The 22,849-nt window shown below is 37.3% G+C and overlaps 1 protein-coding gene across 13 annotated transcripts in view; it reads left to right on the top strand.

Annotated features, from left to right (window-relative positions):
* LOC117997230 (protein sickie-like) overlaps nucleotides 1-22,849 on the top strand; it is a 304,036-nt gene that overhangs the window by 270,668 nt on the left and 10,519 nt on the right. For all 13 annotated transcript variants that reach the window (XM_069509867.1, XM_069509857.1, XM_069509858.1 and 10 more), the window contains 2 exons: nucleotides 16,785-16,868; nucleotides 20,070-20,198. In XM_069509867.1, the coding sequence (XP_069365968.1) occupies nucleotides 16,785-16,868; nucleotides 20,070-20,198 (213 nt within the window). The remainder of the gene's footprint in view (nucleotides 1-16,784; nucleotides 16,869-20,069; nucleotides 20,199-22,849) is intronic.

Genomic DNA, 22,849 nt, shown 5'->3' on the forward strand with positions numbered 1-22,849 from the left:
TAGACAGCCAAGACTAATTTTCTAGAGAGTAGTTGCGGGGTACAGTATACGACTAGTGAATCGCAAACAATTTATGTGAATAGACCTTCAAGAATTAGTTTTACTGAACCTATTTATGCCAAAGTTACACCGCCACCATCAAAAAGCAACTCTCCAGTGAAATACCCAAACGGTCGGCTAGAAACTCATTATGATTCAATAGACACCAAGCCCCGCAGGCGATTAAAAAGCTTAGAATTACCGAAAGAAACAGATCCCGGAAGAGATGAAAAAAATAGTGTCGCAAGTCTGAGTAACGGCGAGCGTCATCCGTATGAGACGTTTGCGACTAACCAGGACGCCACGGAACAGCATTCCGTGCGCACAAACACTACGGGATCTTCCATCGACTACAGAAAGAGGAATAGCGATCGCGATAACTGCTCTGAATCCTCCTCATACCTCACCGATAACGACCGCCCGATATCGAGTTACAGCGATAATTCCACGATACCATCCACGGATACGGAAGACGTGTTGAAAGAATTACCGAATAAATCCAGATTTCATAAATCGCCCCAAAAGTTCGCTACTTTGAACATGAGAAGGCCTAAGTTTATAGATCTGAAGCCACCGGGCGTAAACGAGAATCCGTTTTACGGAAGCCTTCGTCGAAACAAATTGGGGTACCATTCTGAACCAAATACGCCTTTGTCTGGCGATAGTAATGATTTGAATGACGACGGAAATAGTATTCAAAGTGAGGTACGGCAAATACCCAGGATGCCATTGCAAAATAACAGAAACGGTTTCAAGAGATCAGTGAGCGAAACGAACGGGTTCACAAAACGACTCAGTTATAGACATTCGTTCAGTGCAGACTTCAAACCACAACCATTCGTCAAGAGACCTCATAAGTGCTGCGAATGTATAACCGGTATACCAGCCGAAGAAGAAATGGAACGTTCGCCGTCTTCGAGAACATTAGGGACATTATACGAATCTCAAGATTCAAAGGTCGGATGTCAAACAATTCTCCGTGCAAAGCCTCCGGTACCGTGGTGGGAACTGGCACTCAAAAAATCTCGATACAAGAGCTGTCCAATTCTTGAAGAGGTGAGTATCTACTTGTCATGTTTTTCTGTATTAAATTAATTTTAACTAGCGTTTCAACTGATTGATTGGATCTTACTGGTGGGCTTTAAATCTTTACTGATGATGAGGATGTACTCTTTTGAACTTGACTTTATTTATCAGTGTCTATTTGCTTTTAATACCTCTACCGTTAGGCTTATTAAGTAGGTAATTGACTTCCTACAAAAAGTATAATAATTGATACGGCTTCCGTAAGCAGGCATTGACAGCTGAGTTCGACCTTATACAAAAATAGTTAGTAGTTACTTGCAGGTTCTTTAACTAATTTATACGTTGAACATACGTGATTACTGATTACCTACAGGAAACCAGTCTATCTTAAAATATCCAGCCACTCAAATACTTTAAAATAACTAGAGATGTATAAGATTTTATAATAAGCACAACATAAGAATGTGTAATAGTTTTAAAAACTATTATATTATCTCATAATAATAGTAAGTACTGGTATAATTCAGTACGAATTGGATATCGATGTCATGAAATAAAATATGTGACCGAAGGGCAATTAAATATATTATGAACTCAATCATTGGATATGCATCGAGATTGCTTTCTAATTCGTAAATTTATGAAGACAGGTGCATTTTATATAAATCAAGCTTTCGCTGTGATACCCATACGTAAAAACTTGATTATGCATGTAGGTAACCTACCCTTAACAAAAAACCGCTACCTGGCTACCACAGAAGTCCCCGGTTCGGTCAGGTGATTTAAATTTTTTTAGTAATCTATTTCATTTGCTTTTAAAAGATAAAATTTCCCACGTTAATAAAAATAAAGTGCAAATTCTCATGGTAATTAAAACAAAATTGTCGATAAAGAAAGTTTTACGCAATTTCCATACTTCGAAATATAACTTGTTAAAATCATTAATGTTATATTAATAATCGATAATCGATATAATCGTAATGTAGAGGTAATAATGGACCTTTTCCTTTTTTATTTAATTTATTAAAATGATTGTGTTTCAACATTATCATCATCATCGTCATCATCATCTTAATCAACCCATAGCCGGCTTACTACAAAGCACGGGTCCCCTCTCAGTACGAGAAGGGTTTGGCCATAGCCACCATGCTGGTCAAGTGCGGATTGGCAGACTTCACACACCCTTGAGAACATTATGGAGAACTCTCAGGCATGCAGGTTTCCTCACGATGTTTTCCTTCACCGTTAAAGCGAGTGGAATTTAATTTCTTAAATTTTTTTACAAAAAAAATAAAAACCGACTTCGATACACAAACACTAAAAATTGAAAAATAATTTAATTTATTACCGAATATATTATGTATACAAGAGTTAATATAGTTCCATAATAATACTTTTTGGTGCCGGTGCCAATTAGCTTTAGCTGCGCGAATCGTCTAGACTTCATATTTTTATGAGACTCCACAATGGCACCTCATTGGCACCGACCCCAAAAAATATTATTATGGAACTATATTAACTCTTGTATACATAATATATTCGGTAATAAATTAAATTATTTTTCAATTTTTAGTGTTTGTGTATCGAAGTCGGTTTTTATATTTTTTGTAAAAAAAAATTATTTCACAATTTTTAGTGGTCCCATGGAATTATGCTATGAGTGGTTAAAAATCTACTGTTTACTAAGCTATTACACTGATCGCGAGCAATTTACTATTATCCGTTGAGGAGTTCCAGTATCTATCTTCGAAGATGTTCATCAGATCTTCACCAAATTTAAATGGGACCAACTTTGAAGTATACCCTTTCAAACAAAAAAAGAATTTTCAAAATCGGTCCAGGCGTCTTCGAGTAATCGGGGAACATACATAAAAAATAAAAATAAAATAAAAAAAAAGATTCCGACGAATTGAGAACCTCGTCCTTTTTTTGAAGTCGGTTAAAAACGCACATAACTCTGAAAAGTATGAGTTAGAGGTGCGTGCCCGGGATAGAACTACCGACCTCCCGAATAGGAGGTGGACGTCGTTACCACTAGGCTAGGTTGTGTTTAGCAGCTATTAATGTTTTGACAAGTCATAAAAAGAAAAAGTCATCTACCTATCTCGGAGTCGTGAACTTGCCTGATAATGACTACATTCCTTATCAACATTTCTTGTGGTATCCACATGCTTACGAGTAGCTGTCCATATGTTTATGACTACTAATTAACAGATAACTTACTTACGCCAAAGGAAAACATCGCTAGGAATCCTGCATGCCTGAGAGTTCTCCATAATGTTTTGCACTTGGCCAGCATGGCAGGTTATGGCCTAAAACCTCTCAATTCTGAGAGGCAACCTGTCAAAAAAACTAGCGATAGGTTACTAAATGTACTCAATCATCTGCGTGGGAGCAAATAATATGAGATAACTATCGTTGCTTTAAGCACGTTAACAACTTAACAAGTTACCTTAATATTATTGATTCTAGTATAGGTACACGACATACTTTCCTAACATAGCTGCATCCGGTTGGGATTTCTTATACTTGTTAAATGGGGTACTGCAGTCATGTGCTACAGTTGTTGTGCTACTTACACATACCTACCTTCAAATCTTTTGTTCCTACTTCGAATATTTAGGAATGTCCTATATCCATTCCATACTAATGTTATGAATGCGAAAGTTTCTGTCTGCTAGCTTTTCACGGCCGATCCGTTTAACCGATTTTGATGAAATTTGCTACAGAGACAGCTTGCATCCCGGGGAAGGACATAGGCTACTTTTGATCCCGGAAAATCAAATAGTTCGTACGGGATTTATAAACACCTAAATTCACGCTGACGAAGTCGCGGGCACCATCTAGTAATACATTCTCAATGAATTTTGTGCATGTTCATATAGGCTAGGTTGTCCGTTTTAGATACATTTTTGAATTTTCTAAGCATTCAGACTAAGATATTGCGTAGGTCGTTATGAACCTATTAAATAAACATTAAAACGCGAGCGTTAGGTACATTAATGTTCGAGGTAAGATGCATTGAGATAAATTATACGCATAATAAATCATAGGACATCTGTATCGGAACGTGTCATAAAAGAGTCTTAGATTGTACTTATATATCGCAGTCAGTAATTTATGTTTTCCATGGCGTAGCTTTAGAAAAACACTTTGGTTTAGTGTACAATTTTAATAGTCTGATTGACGTTCATTCATAGTCATCATTCACTAATCCTATTAAGTTTATTACAGAAAAAAAGAGCAATCGCAGGGTTTCTTGCTGATTTCTCTCAGTAAGAGCATTCAGAACTAGTGGTAAATTCACTTGACTATTAGAATCATGTGTAACTTTTCGAGAATATTTTTTTCTATTTTATTTTGAAGCCTTTAAAATATCTTTAGGTAACGTTGGTTAATACTAAGTACTGTGTTTCTTCTTGTTTCTGTAGCTCTTGTCCACATATAATTTGGGCCGACCCCAAATACGTAAGCATCTTTCAGGCCTAAATTTTCATTGCTTTTTCAGTGCGTAGTCATCGCTTCTTCGCACGATATACCCGCACGCACCATTGGAACCTACTCTCTATCTTGTATCGATGCCACCTTAAAAGTTCCCTTACATAACGTCACCAAACGGATTCTTCTGTCTATAATTTAAAATATACAAACATAGCTAACTATACCTTCTCGACGATTCAATATGAAATAATGGATGGTAAACTATGTAATAACTGTGTGATTACAAACACGTGTTGCGTGATGTCCGTAAAGGTGAACGTTTGAGGGCATTGTACTTACTGAACTTCGTTCACTCAATATTTATTAGTAAGTAAATGTATCGCTACTTTACAGATTACACCGTTTGTAGTTAAGTTCATTAAGTAAAACCGTAGAACTCTTTGATCGGCAAAATAATTATTGTGAACTAGCTTATGCTCGCGACTACGTCCGCGTGGACTACACAAATTTCAAACCCCTATTTCACCCCCTTAGGGGTTGAGTTTTCAAAAATCCTTTCTTAGCGGATGCCTACATCATAATAGTTGCATACCAAATTTGAGCCCGATCCGTCCAGTAGTTTGAGCTGCGCGTTGATAGATCAGTCCACAGATTAGAGAAACTAAAGGGTTCTCTAATCTGTGGATCAGTCAGTCAGTCAGTCACCTTTTGCTTTTATATATTTAGATTGTGTCCTGTCCTGTACCTAGTCTTACCCAGTGAAACTGACAATTTAAAAATTCAAATGCCTACTCACACTTCCTCATAAAATCTTCTTAGATTCAAGAGATCTGTCCTTTCAAAAGTCGTTTCTTGTATTGGCTGTTTGTTATTTACCGGTATTTTTTTGGTTTCGACGGGATAATCTTTTGTTTATGGTAGAATTCCAGTGGTCTTATAAAGATTTCTAATAAAGTAGATAATTATTTCAGCACACCTTGATATACATCTCTACTAGTGGTCTTATAAAGATCACTTCAAATATTTCGGCACACTTTTTCTACTAGGAACCTACGTAATATTACAAAGTGCAAACTTTTGCCATTCTTTTTGGGCACTATTCACGTTTTCAGTTATGTAATGTAATGTGTTTGGAATAAGTACATTACTGCATTTTACATTAGTGCATTAATGTACCATTATGAGATACCTAAAAAGTAAAAGTGAATATTAAGTTAGAGCCATTAGATTTTACGTAGACTTTTTATGACTGTGAAATGTAATGTTAAAACACAACTTGATGCTCTCAAAACTTCATGACCTAGACGTTATGTTAAACGTTTTTTATAAGCAGGTAGCAAAATTATTCTAAGAACAACTCTCTACAAGCAATCAAAGTTTCACCTCACGCCTGTCATAGTAGAAGGAAATGAATCTAACAATACCTAAGTTGCTTTTTCAAGGTTAATTGGAAAGTTCATTTCTATGTGTTCAATCATCATTGATTAATAGTACACCAATTAAAAGATCAAGTTATTGTATAGAGAGATAGTAAGATCAATATATATATATATCAATTAAGCTTCATTTACGTCAGAACAACAGCGCAATAGTTTTAACAAGAATCTTCGGCAGACTGTCGTATTTTGGTAAGATGTTCCAATTACTTATATAACACGATGTTTTCTCGGCATAAAATGCAAAATAGAATACCTAGGTACTGCATGCTACTTAAAGCCCCAAAATTAATGCTTCTATTTGTAAGAATTTGTTACATGCATATTGTCGCATGTTGCTTCGGCGTAAAACTAGCACTGAGCGATGGCAGCTGCCTTGATATGGCCTCGACCGAGAGATGTACGTACCTAATATGAAAATGAAAATCTTTTTTATTCGTATAAACTTTTACAAGTGCTTACGAATAGTCGGATGCATCTACCACTGGTTCGGAATGCCTTTCCTGAATACTAGATCGAGGCGCGTCTACACAGGTCGCGCTGCCATACAAAGCTTTGCGAGGTCTTTGCCTCATAATTTATCGTTTGACTTCCATAAAACCGACATCGAGAAGAGGGCGACGGAGAGTTGAGGGCTCTGTCCGCTGTCTCGTCTATATCTACTCGTGTGGTCTCGCACTCCCTTGCATCACGACACCTTGTGTAGTGTGGATGAGGGATAAAGTACGCACCTTCTTGAATTCTTGCAGCTTTTGACCGATTAAAGTAATTACTTGCTTGATCCAAGTTTGCGGCAAACATAAAGTAAATTGAATAGCGGAAACGCAGTCGTCGAATTATAAAACGCGGGTGGCACAGCTGTTGACGAGCGTTATTATATTCCACCTGTCTTGTAAAGTGTGCGATGGTCGTAAACCGATTAGTTCTTAGCAGTGCGCCTAGTAAAAGGTACCCAGAACCTACTGCCTATCCATTATTAATGTGATCGTATGCCATGAAACGACCTGGAGAGGCGCAAGAGTCAAAATAGAGCGTCGCAAACTATCTGTAGCGAACTACAGCTACATTCGGCGCATCGAAGAAAATGCTGATTATGTGTCAACAGAAATTCACGCTGACCTGATCTCTACCACAGTTCACGACAGATAGGGAAGTTGTAAAAAACGTCGAGGCTTCGACGTCACTGGCAGGCGTCAAATGTTCCAACATCTTTTATCCTTTTATGGGTATATGAATAGCCTATTTTTCTTTGATTTCACATCACACCAGCCTAAAATTTGACATCCAGGATCAAACTGAGAGTTCCCTCACTAATTCACTCTGCCTCTGCTCACGCATTTCCATTTTCCACAAAGCGTCCGATGCTGTTGACAGCACTCCCACTTTCAGTACTTAAAAATACGCCTTGGCGCTCCTTTAGGGTTTTTTGTCCTTAATATTAAGCTCACAGGAACATAGTTCTTACTTCTTTGGGAGCTAGTGGTCAAAATAAAATTTGGGACCATTATTTTTTGCAAATAAAGATGTCTATTATTATATATTTATTTTCAGCATAATTGGTTTATGTATTTATCAATTTTTGCAGCCTTCCGCGTAGGTCGTAGGAGTAACAGTTCAGTTTATTAGGAAAACTCGGTACATAGTCGTCAAAAGCGCGGGTGGCACAGATGTTGATCAACGTAATTATATAGCACCTGCCTCGCAACCTGTGTTTACGGCCACCATTGCTGCCACCCTACTTAACTGTTTGATGGGAAATCTAATTGCAAAACATCTAGTGGAGAAATAACAATCAGTCCTTACTTCCTACTTTTAGACATGCGTAAAGTTTGTTCGTTCGAAATCAAGTGAACTGTATAAATAGCACGCGATGTCTTGAAAAATAGTAATTCATTCTCTCCTGACTCCTACTAATGCTTTCAATGTTTAGCTTGCTTGTTTGGGTTAGTAGCTACGAATAAATTCTAAGTTTTGCCTTTTGCACTTTTGGTGCATTTGCACATTATGTTAAAATGATAGTTACTTCGCCACATAGTACGAGTAGGGCACTTATGACTTACACTGGAATTCATAGTCCGCCACATAGTACGAGTAGGGGCACTTATGACTTACACTGGAATTCATAGTCCGCCACATAGTACGAGTAGGGGCACTTATCACTTACACTGGAATTCATAGTCCGCCACATAGTACGAGTAGGGGCACTTATCACTTACACTGGCATTCATAGTCCGCCACATAGTACGAGTAGGGGCACTTATGACTTTTCATTGGAATTCATAGTCAAGTTAGGGGCTTCTTTAAAAGAAGATTCAATCAACATGTGTCATATATTCAACCGTTATACAATGCATTATAAGGTTGGGTACGACATGTCGTGTGAAACGTCCTCTAAAGAAGCTCCTTGACTATTAATTCCAGTGTTAGGTATTTAAAATCTGCCCTACTCTACTAAGTCGTAAAATGATTGTGTACTTACAGTTGTTAATTAATTCTTACATTGTATTCCATATTTGGGTGTGCGTTACGCAAATCACAGCTGCATTAGTAGGCAAATGTTTAGTCACAATATCCTAGGATTTTCGCCCCATGTTCCATCTCTCCATAACCTTCACTAACAGCATCTGTTATGATCATAGTTTGAATAACGATTCTACATTCATTTATATATATATTTACATATAGTTTAAAGATATACTTCGTATATTAAGCATATAAAAAACTCTAGGCCATTCGCAAGCCACTTTTTCGCACTTTATACCATTTAAGCGCATCCAGGTGTTATAAGGCAAGTTTTTACAGTGCCGGCACGCGCATATGCAAGGATCTATCAATGAGTTAAACACTGTAATTGGTTAGCCTTACGCTGTTGCAGGTGGGACTACCCATTTAGAAAATATTCTTAATCCGTCCGCATTCATAACCGTTATTAAAGCATTTAATGTTTTTGTGTGTGCAGTTGGTAAGTTGGTGGCGTCCCGTTAATTACAGGCTGGTAATTATTATAGAACTTTATGGGTCGTTCTGGTTAGAATGGTATGTGTCATCTGCGGTAATGCTATGCTTTCGTATCTCTAAGAGCCCTAGCACACACGAAAGTTTTAGCATCGGCGATCAGCGATATTGCGACTGCATCTTTGCTGCATCGAATTTTGACGAATTTCAGCATTCGTTCGCTGTATTAAAATTGCGCATTTTAGCAATTGTTTCGATACTGCATCACGTTTAAGCAACTTTCTGCGTTCAATCGCTGTATTGAAATCTCTGATTTATCTATTTCATCGCTGCGACTGGAGATTGTATGTGTGAATGAAAGAAAAACGTTTTCTTGTACCTAAGTTGTGCCACACATTAGTACTAGTTGTACTTAAAGGTTGGTTATTATTTGAGCATTAAACCCAAAATTTCTCAAGCAGAAAAGTGCCGACTAGAGCGTTCAAACGCGGCATCGAGCTACCGAAATGAAACTAGGTACATCGCCGATCGCTGATGCTAAAAGCATCGAGTCTGCTATGGCCTTAAACGGTGAACAAATTGCCTGCATTCTTAGGTACTTGATAATTACTTATACATAGTTACCGTTTACAACGTTAGTATAAAACTTTATAGCCAACTTGGTAGGTACTTCATTGTTAGAATTCTGTACCTTTAACGGAAAAATCAATCCATATAAGGTCAATCTGATACTCATCTACACACGGTCTTTAAAAGAAGTTTAAATATTTTTTTAGTTACGGCGGAATACTAAATTACTACCATACTAACTATCAACCTATAATATAGGTAGGTACGTAATTTTCTCGATCTGTTAAATACTTTTCAGATAAAATTAGAGTTACTCAGGAAATGAAACTTGATTTGAAATGTACGTGAAAGTTTTTGGAGAGTCAATTTCTAAGTTATTACGCGCTCTATATAAAGGAACAACATCCTAAAGAAACCTGTTTCCTTACTAGTATTCTAAGACGTGTAATTTCGCCAACCTGCATTATAGCTTTGAACCCTCCCGTATAGAAGACATTGACCTTACATTCTCAATCACTGAAATGGACATGTACTAATACAAGTACGCTGGAAGAGCTGTGCCAATTGCCATACAAAATGACAGTTTTTTTGTGCGAATTAAAATTAACACTTTGTGTCAAATGATCTTTATGTCGACACTATGTTACAGTATGTTACACTATAGATGTCACATCACTAAAGTTTAGTTCCGAGTACGCTCACTGCTGCTGTCAACGCTAACATGGCAAAATCAAGTCTTGAAAAACAGGTCGGCAATCACAAGTCCAGCGTCCTTGTATTAGATTAGAGGTCAGTGTTCTCAATACATACTTAGCTAATATAGCCATCAATCAAAATCGTGTCTACTTTGTATGCAATTGATAAACGTAATATACCTATTACATCAACTGCTACTTCAGCAGTTTTTAAATTATTATCTCAAGACTTTTTAATTGGTTATTGTATTTGTCATTTTTCAAAGTAGATTTACTTACATACTATAAAATTATAACACTAAAAACTTTTTTAAAAGCTTAAGCTATCAGAGTGAGCATAGTTTAGACCCGTTAGGTATAGTCCGCGACAGGTTGAGATAGCAATCACGGCATGACGCGGGTTACGCCCCGCATACCGTCACCCACGCTCGCCCGCACCGGGTTAGTGCGGGGGATGTACGGGTGTGCGGCACGTTCCTTCCCCGAATGCGATCTCGACCTGCGATTTTGATATTTGACCTACAAAAGAACCCGGTTTTTCTTTTAAAACAAAACTATGTTTACCTTGCAGAATGCACAGTTTGAATTTTGAGGGTTGATTTTTTTACTTTTACGTAAAACAATAATTAAATTATTATAAAAATGAACTGCGCAACACCTAGTCGTGCCCGCCATATACCTACCCATCAAACCCCCCCGAATTACCTGTAGGCTCGTGTTTTACGTTAATAAAATATTGATAGGGATCGTGGTCGTTGCCCCCCTTCCATTTAATATCCCTGAGTAGTCCCGTGACGTAGCAAACAAAGGGTCTCGTGTTCAGCTGCACCCATGCTTAAGTATACAGTAATCGGACAGTAATTTATAAGGATGAGTCATTTTTGTACTGCACCAGCTTTTAGCAGTGGCTTTCCACGCGCGTAGGATTCGATTTTCCGTTATAAAACAAGGAGGTAGGAACCCTTATAGTTTCATCTAGTCCATGTGTCCATCTGTCTTAGAAACCTGTTAGAAACCTGTTACCACTCAACAGAATCATAGAAATGTAACGATTTATTCTGATTAGTGTAAAATGATTCGACTCCTTCGAATTTTATTTAAATTTTTTGATATTTTATTTAAAATCATTAGGTAAATATATCTAAGGCTATGGAACTCTACCTACGTGTTCTGAGTCTGACACGCACTTTACCAGTTTTTTTAAATAGATTTTACCAATGAAGCAAGACATGGGGTTATGTATTCAAGGGGTGGATCAACAAATTCTTGAATTGCTCGCAAAGCGTAATTGCTGCAAATGTTAATGGGCGGGTGACTCGTCTGCTAGTTTACCCGCTATTTTTATTTAAACAAAAAACAGTAGATTTTTATTCATGATATGCGTAAAAAATATGTAGGTACTCAAATAATTTATACGTGCGTATGTTTAAAAAATTGGCTCTACTGTATCCCTGTGTTAAGATTTGGGAATGAAGAATAGGTAGGTATTGTGTTGGTCCGAATACTTTGATTGCAATTACGGGAACTACAAAGTTTCCTTAACTAATTTTTCTCTGGTTCCAGAGAACGGGATTATTAAACATTATAAAATCGTATTTAAAACAAAAAGTATTTTAAATTTATAATAAAAAAAGAATTAGACAAAAATGATACCTTATTCCATAGGTACTTCTCGTTTTTTTTGACCAGCTGAAAATGCTAACTGTAAGCTATAAGTACAAAAAGAACATAACCTCGTAATAAGTAAAAGAACTTAATAATTAAGGTTATTAGCGTTGTGCAACAAAATCACTTTAATTCACATTTCAATTTCGAGTATTTTATACTAATTACGTTCTTAATGAGCACGGATTGTAATTTTAATACCACCCTGAGCGCAGCCCAAATAGCAATCAGAGAAATCAGCATAATATTGACTGGTACGAAAACAAGACTATTTATTGAAATATAGGTACTATTTCATCTGGTGATGCGTACACACCTGTCACTCGGTCTTGGACTTGTAGACTGTTTAATTAGGTTATGGGCAAATACAACGCGCAGTGCGGCGCAAAGACAACTCAACTTCATCGGGTCTTATACCGAGATCGATAAATCATGCACTTCACAATTTCTGAGTCGGAGTTGCAATGAACCAGAAGCTTAATTTGCTATAATCCGCTGAAATAGATCAAATCTGTATGGTGAAACATGCACCACCGCCCGCCCTCTCACTGCTAAACATGCAGGAAAAGCCAGCCACCAAGCAAGCAATACACACCACCACCACGCAACACTACACAAATCCCAAAACACACTCGACGCACGTTTCGCCCCGGTGCATTGGTCACGATCGTCACTTTGCAATTGTGGATTGTGAGGTCTACATCTCCTGATGATGCTCCGGTGTAGGGGCGAAACGTGCACCGAGTGTGTTTTGGGATATGTGTGGTGCTGCGTGGTGGTGGTGCGTATTGCTTACTTCTTCGATATTCTTTTCAACCTAATGCCAACTGTAGGTACCTACTGTAGGCCTGCTTAAATAAAAATAGATAAACCCATTACTACGTAAAGACCTGCTTACTGCGTGAGAGTGATAGAATAATGATATAATGATGATGCAGTTTAGTAACTTGGATTGCGTTTGTTTCGAATATTATCTTCAAGTGTTCTTGCCTTGAATGCTACGAGGCATATGATATGGATACCTATCAAAGTAGGTAAGGTAAAGAAATACTTAGTTTGTTTCCAATGATAAAATGTATTGTCTATTTACTTACCCGTGACCAGTGGCGTGCAGCTCATAGAAGCATAAATACACTGCTTACCCTCATTGTAATAAATCAATGCTTATTTTTCATTATAACCTGCCGTAAAATAAGTTTATAACTAAATTGCATACCCTGGCTTGAACTCCTGTGCATGCCACTGCCCGTGACCTACTACGTGATATACCTAGTTACATACGTGGCAGGTTTCCTCACGTAGTAAGTATCGGGCGTAACGTGTGGGAAGATTTTTCCCACGATGATGAAGAGGTTTTCTCACGATGGTTTTCCTTCACAGTCGAACACATAAATCCGAAAAATTAGCTAACTAAGGATCGAACTCCGGACCCCCCGAATAGGAGACCGACGTTATACCCACTAGGTTATCACCGTTAAGAACATGTCCAGTTATGAAAATGTTATTAGCTCCCATTCTCAGTAAGTATATCTTCCCACGTGTTACGTCCCGATAAATTAATTAGATGGGACAGTTTCATAGTCTGATGAAGTCATATCTAAATCAAGTTACCTTTAGTTACATCATTATTATATCGGGAAGCTGCGGTCAAGTTTTACGCGCTCTCATCACCTTTACATAAAAAGGTTGAGCGGTGTTGTTACAACTATCTCGCAAAGATTTTTTTCCGCCGCGGTGGACTATGGCCTATAGACTCCTTATCCTTCTGAGAGGAGATCCGCGCAAAAGTGACCCCGGCGATGGGTTGAGATGATGTATAATTTCTTATACATCATCCCAACCCAACTCAACCTATAATAGGGATTATAGAAACACGATACCAGCGTGAGTTCTTTTTGTCCGATTTCTATAAAAACCGTTAACGTCGATTTTCCAGATAAAGACAATACTTTCTTCATACCTCACTCACTCGATTAAAAGTCACTGGGAAGCAAATACCGGTTCTTGTATACGTACTTGAGGCGTCTTAAATCATTATCGTGAGAGTAACCGCTACAGTTCAAAAAAACCGGCCAAGTGCGAGTCAGGCTCGCACAATGAGGGTTCCGTACTACAGTCGTATTTTTTCGACATTTTGCAGGCAAATTAAAAAACTATGATACATAAAAATAAATCAAAATCTGTTTTAGAATGCACAGGTGAAGACCTTTCATATAGTTAATATAGTTATCATACTTAGAAAATTGAAAATACTAATTATTAGTTCATGACCACAATTTAATTTTTTTTGTGTGATCTAACAAATTCACGGTTTCCAGATTTTTCCCCAAATGTCAGCTATAAGATCTACCTACCTGCCAAATTTCATGATTCTAGGTCAACGAGAAGTACCCTGTAGGTTACTTGACAGACAGACAGACAGACAGACAGACAACAAAGTGATTCTATAAGGGTTCCGTTTTTCCTTTTGAGCTACGGAACCCAAAAAAGCGCTCTTCGAAAATGTTATCTATTTGTGGTCATCTCTAATTTCGAAACTAGATTCTCACAGTTAACAAGTTTTAAAGGAAGTGCCTGAAAATGATCAGTAGGTAAACAAAATACGAGATTTCAAACACTTATTACTATTGAAAAAAATTACAAAACTTGTAGTTGAAAGCTTTACGATGATTGAGAATCAGTACCCTTATTATAAATGCGAAAGTGTGTTTGTTTGTTGGTTTGTTGGTTTTTCCTTCAATCACGTCGCAAGGGTGCAACGGATTGACGTGATTTGTTGCATGGGTATAAATAAAGACCTGGAGAGTGACATAGGCTACTTTTATCCCGGAAAATCAAAGAGTTCCCACGGGATTTTTAAAAACCTAATTCCACGCGGACGAAGGCGCGGGCATCAGCTAGTTATACCATAAAGAATCAATGGTAATTGAAGGTCATTATGTACTACTTATTTCATTAAAGAATCAAAACAAAAATAAAATCTTTATATCTTACCTACCCACCTAACAAGAACATCATCCAATGCCTGTAGCGAGGAAAGTAAGTAATGCTGGCTGCAGAGTAATTTAACTTTGAATTACCAAGCTGAAATGTTGGCCAACATAACTGCCATATTAGTGTTATGCCTTAGGTATATGAAACTAGTGTAAGTCCCGCAAATTGCTATTGCGCTGGAACCATGTCTCATTACAATCGAAATGTCGAAAAAAAAATCTACCATCAGCTCGAAACTTCAGTCTAGTGCTGACGTCACTAAAATGGCGGCCACGCACATTAGCAATTTGCGGGACTTATAATAGGTTCAAACTACAGTTCTATATACCTATTCAAAACATACCTTAGTGATGGGATGTAAAGTGGTTTAAACAATTATTATTTAAAAGGAAAAAGTGGCAAAAAACGATGGCCCAGCTGAATGTTCCCGGCGGCGGAAGTGCTAGAATTTTTTGCTCTTTAGAGCTCGTTACCACATACTACATAGCAATCGTCACACTTTTATTTTAGGAGAAATGTTTGTTTATAAACGACATGATTTCTATGTCCTTATTTTTGCGTCTACGTCAACAATAGCCTATGTACAAATTTTTTATCATTTATCAATGAAATCTTAACAGACGATATTATGCAGTGGAATAAATTACAAAAATAAAAACCGACTTCAATACCTAACCACAAACACTAAAAATCGCTTAAACAAACACGGTAGGTTTTAATTTAATAAAAGTATTAAATCGAATTCACTGATTTGATTAAACCATTGTGATTCGACATCGTCATAAATTACAAACATCTTTCTAGCGTGAAAATTATGCTCAAAACTCGTTTCAAATCAATTTTAGGTAAAGTCGAATTCCATTCGTGGGTAGGATAGGAAGATTCCTGAATTTGATTATAACCTTTAGAATAAACACAACTATAAACATCTTTTGGCAAAAATCTAAAGAACTTGTTTTAAATTGATGGTTTTAAATTCCGGGTGTCACTTACTGATTTTATTCAAACATTTACAAACTTAATTATTAATTTTGAATCTCAATCCAGTATAAAATATACACGAAACCTGATTGACATGAAGCCGTACGCATATTTTAATATTAAAATTATAATGTTCAAACTTAATAATATAAAAACCGGCCAAGTGCGAATTAGGCTCGCGCACCGAGGATTCCGTACTACAGTAGTATTTCTTGGACATTTTGCACGATAATTCAAAAACTATGATGCATAAAAATAAATAAAAATATGTTTTAAAATGCACAGGTAAAGCATATTATGATACTCTACTTGACGTAGTTATCTTACTTCGAAAATTGAAAATAGTAAAATTATTAGTGCATGACCACAATTTTTTTTTTGTGTGATTTAACAATCCGGTTTTCAGATTTTTCCACTTATACCTGCTATAAGACCTACCTACCAAATTTCATGATTCTAAGTCGACGGAAAGGTACCCTGTAAGTTTCTTGACAGACCGACAGACAGTCAGACAACAAAGTGATCCTATAAGGGTTCCGGTTTTCCTTTTGAGGTACGGTACCCTAAAAGTAGCTATATTATTATATCTATATACCTAAACTATAAAGATCGAATACGCGGTCATAGTCCAGTGGTTAAGACGTCGGCCTCCTATACGGGGAGTCCGGGGTTCGATTCCGGGCAAGTACCTTTAACTTTTCGGAGTTATGTGCGTTTTAAACAATTAAGTAGGTAGGTAGGTAGGTACCACTTGCTTTAAACGTGAAGAAAAACATCGTGAGGAAACCTGCATGCCTGAGCTCTAGGCACTTGCCCAGCGTAGTTGACTCTTCTCATTCTGAGAACAGATCCGACGTGCTCAGTAGTAAGCCGGCAATGGGTTACTTAGTCATGATGATGAAGTTGATAAAGATCATTAAGCCTATATCGATAAAACATTTTCATACAGTTTAAGTGATCTAAATATTTTTCTTTGTTCTAGGCACATGTGGTTTCAGCCTTTGAGCAGAGTCTTTCCAACATGACGCAAAGACTGCAACAGCTAACGGCAACAGCAGAACGGAAGGTAAGAACCAAAATTTACCTATTTTTATCTAAGTACCACTATTTATTAGATACTACAGTTATGTATGTAGTATTTTATACCTTATATTTCAAAATAATATGTATATCGGTCGAAGATCTATTTTGCGCATCGTTGTTTTTCAGCGCGTGTCCCTGCTTCCTGTCTTTGTCGTGGTTTGCAATATGTTGTTATCCTAACTTATTCTCCGCCCCACCTTATGCCTCTTGTTTATGTTAGCCCAGTGTGCTCGGCGAATGAGCTCCCTGGCGACCTTTTCGCACTGGCAGTCATTGTGAAAGGTATGGTCTTAAAAATGGGAGACACCAGGTTCAATTCCCGGTAGTGGTAATTTGAAAATTTAGTTTACTTTTTTCTGGTCTGGTCTAAAATCGGGTAGCAAAGCGCTACAGCATTCCAATACGATGCCGCATAGAAACCGAAAAGGGCTATGAATTAAATTGGATACACTCCATACCACTTCCAAGTTAGCCTGCTTTCATCTTAGACTGCACCATCATTTTACCAGATGAGATCGTAGTCAACGGCTAACTTGTCATTAAATAAATAAAAACGTGTGTTAGACTGCTAAGCAATGACGTGGTATAAATGCGACTAGCATTCGACTTGCCGATGTTATATAGATTCATCTAAGGATCATCATACCCGTTGGTATGTACTACAACCATAATATTATAACTAGAGGCTCATAGCCCCAAACCTTCACAGAACCCCTGTATTTCCTGTTTCATCCAATACGCTGATTATTTCGTAAGATTCACATATCTAACTACTTAAAGACAGATATGCTCCACTGATCTATTTTATTACAATAAATCCATATGGCCTATACCTGGTATTGGTTACATTTCTTAAGAAGCAAGCGATCAATTTACATATGACCCTGTTAACAATACTTCGTAGGTACCTAACCTACTGATCAACTCAAAGATTTCTAGTCGATGCTTGAATTTTAAGTATGAATGGTGACAATATACTTAGGTTCCAGACATGATCTTTTTATATTTTCCAAGCTTTTATCTAAGTATTTATTTATAGAGTTAAACAATTTCTAAGACTTTGATGTTTAAAATGGTACCGATTTTTAAACATCTATAGTACGCGACAGGTCGAGATGGCAATCGGGGTATACGGGGGGCACACCCACACGTCACCCGCGCTCGCGAATATTACTCGTATATTAGGCAAAGACTACGGCAAATTGACATTCCAATACAAAGTGACTCTCATCTTGATAACATAATCTAATTAAATATTAATATGGCTGAATTACCCGCTGACTATGTCCAGTAATTTTCAGAAAGTGAATTTCACTTATAATAAATAATGGATTTGCTCCAATTGCATTAACCATAGACGAGTGATTGCATTAACCATAGAGAAAATCTAAATCACTGCACTCGATTTTACCGCCTATATGTATAGACAGACATAATATTAGATAGACTATCTGAAATCGGTTTCTATACGCGAAACTTGTTATTGAAGATCACTTTCTCGTTGTAGCCTTGAACTAAGCTTTTGTACAGGACTCTATGCTGCCATTATCTCGTAAATGTCAAGTAGTGTGTTGGAAACTTGTACCTATTGAAATCAATTAACATTTTTATGAACCTATTGTGTCATTAGTTAGCATTACCACAATAATAGCGATTGTTAAACAGCGGTTTCACTATATATAGAGGTGCAAAAGTCAGGGCTGGAATTTACGATCCACTTGATTCGCCAGTATTAGCTACGTAAGACTTCTCGTGTGATTTTCCGGGCGGGATTAGGTATGCGACGATAAACGTCTTGACAATTTTAGAGCCTCAATGTGGCTAATTCCTTTGTACACAATTTCTTAACTAAACTAAAATATCACGTCTAAATCTATTGCTATCCCTTTCATAATGTTGCTTGCGGAAAAGGAAAGCACTAGATTTAGACCTGTTAATTTAGTTTAGTTTAGAGATTGTGTACTAGAGAATCGGCCCCAATGTGGCTAATTCCACTGTACACAATCTCTAAACTAAACTAAAATGTCACGCCTAAATCTATTGCTATCCCTTTCATAATGTTGCTTGCGGAAAAGGATGGCACTAGATTTAGATCTGTTAATTTAGTTTAGTTTAGAAATTGTGTTCAAGAGAATCGGCCCCAATAGCTCAACCGGTAAAGGACTGGACTGAAAACCGAAAGGTCGACGGTTCAAACCCCGCCCGTTGCACTATTGTCGTCCCTACTCCTTGCACAAGCCTGACGCTTAGTTGGAGAAGAAAGGGGAATATTAGTAATTTAACATGGCTAATATTCATTAAAAAAAAAATTAAAGATCTTAATTTGTTGAATCGAAATTGACATAAGAAAATCCCGTGGGGACTCTTTGATTTTACGGGAGCAAAAGTAACCTGTCTTTTCCCGGGATCTAATCTCTCTCTGAACCACATTTTGTAAAAAGGTGGTAGGCAGATAGACAGACAGACACACTTTCGTAATTATAATATTAGTATAGAGTATAGACTAGGGTCTCCCAGCTTCACTCATACCTTCAGAACGAAGAGCAAATAATATAGGTATCTTCTTATTCGTGTAAGAATCGCGTGTCACCAAGAATGTGGTCTTAAGTTCTTGACCTGAAGCACCTTGCTTAGATCATAAAGATTAAACGTGTGACCGAATTATAAGGCCGACTTAATCAGTGTGATATGGCAGCGGCTAATTGGCTTTGTATAATATTATTTTCCCTACTTACGTTAATACCACCTGTTGATTACTTTCTACTAATTTTATTCTATGATTTTTATTTTTTAGCAACGTTGTGAATGTGATTATCATATTCAAAATTTTTATAACTTAGGCGCAGCTGCTTTTTCTAAAATATGATTTAATTTAAATACAAATTACTTATTGAAGTTATAAAAATTAATGGTCTGTCATATATAATTTCTAATTAGGTAGGCTTGATGGTTAGACGTATCTAACCATCAAGCCATATTATAAATATTATACCAGCACCTTACTGCTGGTATAATATTTTATACGCATAGTACTATTGTATAATATTAGTTTTTACTGAATAGTAGATAATTGTGTAAAACCGCGTGTAAAAAAATCACGAAATTCGACAACACACTCGGACAACAACGAACTCTTCCGTATTCGGGTAAAAAGTCGAATCTAACTTAACGTTTTTGTTATCAGGATTCCGAGCTGACCGATCTTCGTCAGACGATCGAGCTGCTTCGAAAGCAGTCGATCCAGGCGGGCCTGACGACAGCTCACATGCAGTCCATGGGCATCCGAGCCGATGGCGTCAATGTTACAGGACAGGTAAGGCCAGCTCTTGTCAGTCTAGTTTATACTATAAGATCTGATTCTAACTATCTTCTTAACCTCCTCCATATTATAACCTATCCTTGGTCTTCTACATCTTGAACAAGTACCTAAAAACTACTTTATATGCATTTGGATCCAGTAACTTAGTAGGTATTAAGGAGTTGTCTGGTGCTGTGGATATCTGGAACCTCGGTTTACAATCCACACTCTCGCTAATACACCTGAAAGCCTTCGCAGAAATCGCGGCAAGCAGAAGCATGTTTATTGGCTTTGGTCGACAAAAGTCGACTCCTTGGTGAAGCCCAAGGCGAGGGCGCCGATCATATCTCGCAATCAAGACATGTATTGCCTCCTCTGGAGAGGAGGTGGAAAGTGTGGAATGTGGATGTGGTATTACAATTTCTTATTAGTGAAGCCTACCACCTAAAAAAGTCTATAGAAGCCTGTTTACAAAGAGCTAATTAACTAAGAACCAACAAGTGGATAAGATGAAGACATGATACCGTCTAGTATTTCTGTAAAGCAACGTGAGTGAATAGTGATGTTACATTACTAAATGGTTACAAAACACAAATAAAAAGTATCTATAATCATCTCATGATTGCAAAAGTGATGTACGAGTATGTTTATAATATTAAAACTTCGTAACATATATGTGTAGGTACCTACAACACAAAGTAAACACCGCTGCGGACTTTTAGATCGTTCTTAAAAAAACGTCAAATTATTACTGAAATCACTACCCAAGTGTGTCTGTTTGTTGTTTTTTTGGTTTGTCCTCCAATCATGTTGCAACGGAGCAAACGGATTGACGTGATTTTTTGCATGATTGTACTTAGTTAAAGCCCTGGAGCGTGACACAGGCTACTTTTTTCCGGAAAATTAAAGAGTTCCGACGGGATTTTCAAAACCTAAGTCCATGTAGACGATGCACGTCGCCGGAATCAGCTAATTGTACATAATCTCAAAATAATTGTTTAGTTTTATCACGTCCTCACCTGTAATTAGAGTAGGTACACATCGTGAGCACACAAATTCGCGGCACTGACACTAAGACTTGTGATTAAATTAACGCCGTTATGTGGGTCGACCATCAATCATTGCGTAACATCGTTAGGCGCTCTTGATAAAATGAGATCATGTAGGTATAGTACGCGACAGGTCGAGATGGCATCGCGGAGGGAACACGGGAAAGGTCAACGAAAGTTGCGTACTGCGTAAATAAGTGCCGCGGGGTCAATGCTGCTTCGTAGGTGGGTCATTAACCCCTGAGTTTTGCACGCTATACATTGCGGGTTTGAAAAATACTAAATCACTAAAACTACAAGTTTAAGGCAAAACATGTAGGTTAAGTTTTTTCTGGAAGATATTCTAAATGTATCAAATTCCGTGAGTAAACGCCATAAAAGTTGTTGTAAATACAGTTTTATAGCACCAATCACACGCTTTTTAGCTACTAACTGTAAACCCAAAGCGATTGACTTGCGAATATTATTACAATATCACACATGTGAAAGTCGGTGCCGAATAAACGGTTTAAACGACAAAAACCTAGCGAAGTACATGCGTTCACATTAAAATTACCATTAAACATGTTAGTGTTACCATATCCAAATGTTCAAAAACAGGATTTCATAAAACTAAATTGGGGTGATACTTCATTGATCAGCAAAAGTTTTTTCGGTACAAGGATTGTTTATTTAAACTACCTACGAGTATAAAAAAGGTACTCATGACATTTTAAAGCGTATCGCTTACTGCAAAGTCGAGACGGAGGAGAGACGGGTGTAGAAGCGGCGCGACGCGGCGCAAACGAAGCACGCTCACGGCACGGGGAAGCCATAATAAAATAAAATAAATCTGTACCAAGGGATAATCAAATCATGGTTCTCATTTCATCTGAAACTTAACTGCACCAGTAGAGGACGGTGTGCAGCGATAAGAGTACGTCAAAATGGTAAAAAATATTTTATCCTGCACCAAACCTAGTCTCTCTGGTCCTTTGGCATAATAAGTATGATACCCCGCAGTAAAATAACAATCAGCGAGACCAGACAAATAAAATACCAATTGGAAGCACGCTTTTTGAACACCCGTTCTTGAGATCTATCTCTCTCTCGCCTCTGTGAGCGTTACGCTTAGTAAAGATTTTAAGGCATAAATAGAAATTCCAGGTATAACAAAACGGATGAACACCCTACAATCAATAGATCTCGTTACACATAGTGTACTGACACGACGTCCTGTCTCTAATGGTCCAACATTGCGCGTCTGTTATTTAATGGAGCATCTAATTATTAATAATTCAACTGACGTGAATAGGTAGAGCGATTACAAGCGATAATCGGAATTAATAGACGTTAGAAAACGGCATTTCCTTTTATGAAGCGAGTTAAAATTACTAATCGTAATATCCTTGTTTGATGGAATATTAAATTCTTAGAAACTGAAGTCGAATGACGAATCTAATAACTATATTTTGTGGGTTAACTACCGACTAACATAATATTTTTAATAGATAAACCTCTAGATATTTTTTTATTGATTTTGACGAGGAAATTCTTAACGCCCAAAAAAGCTGAAAGTGTGCGTATATAATAATGTTGTATAGAGCAATGGTACCTACCGATATATTATATCCTACT

Source organism: Maniola hyperantus, chromosome 4 (genome assembly GCF_902806685.2).
Source record: "Maniola hyperantus chromosome 4, iAphHyp1.2, whole genome shotgun sequence".
Lineage (NCBI taxonomy): Eukaryota > Metazoa > Arthropoda > Insecta > Lepidoptera > Nymphalidae > Maniola > Maniola hyperantus.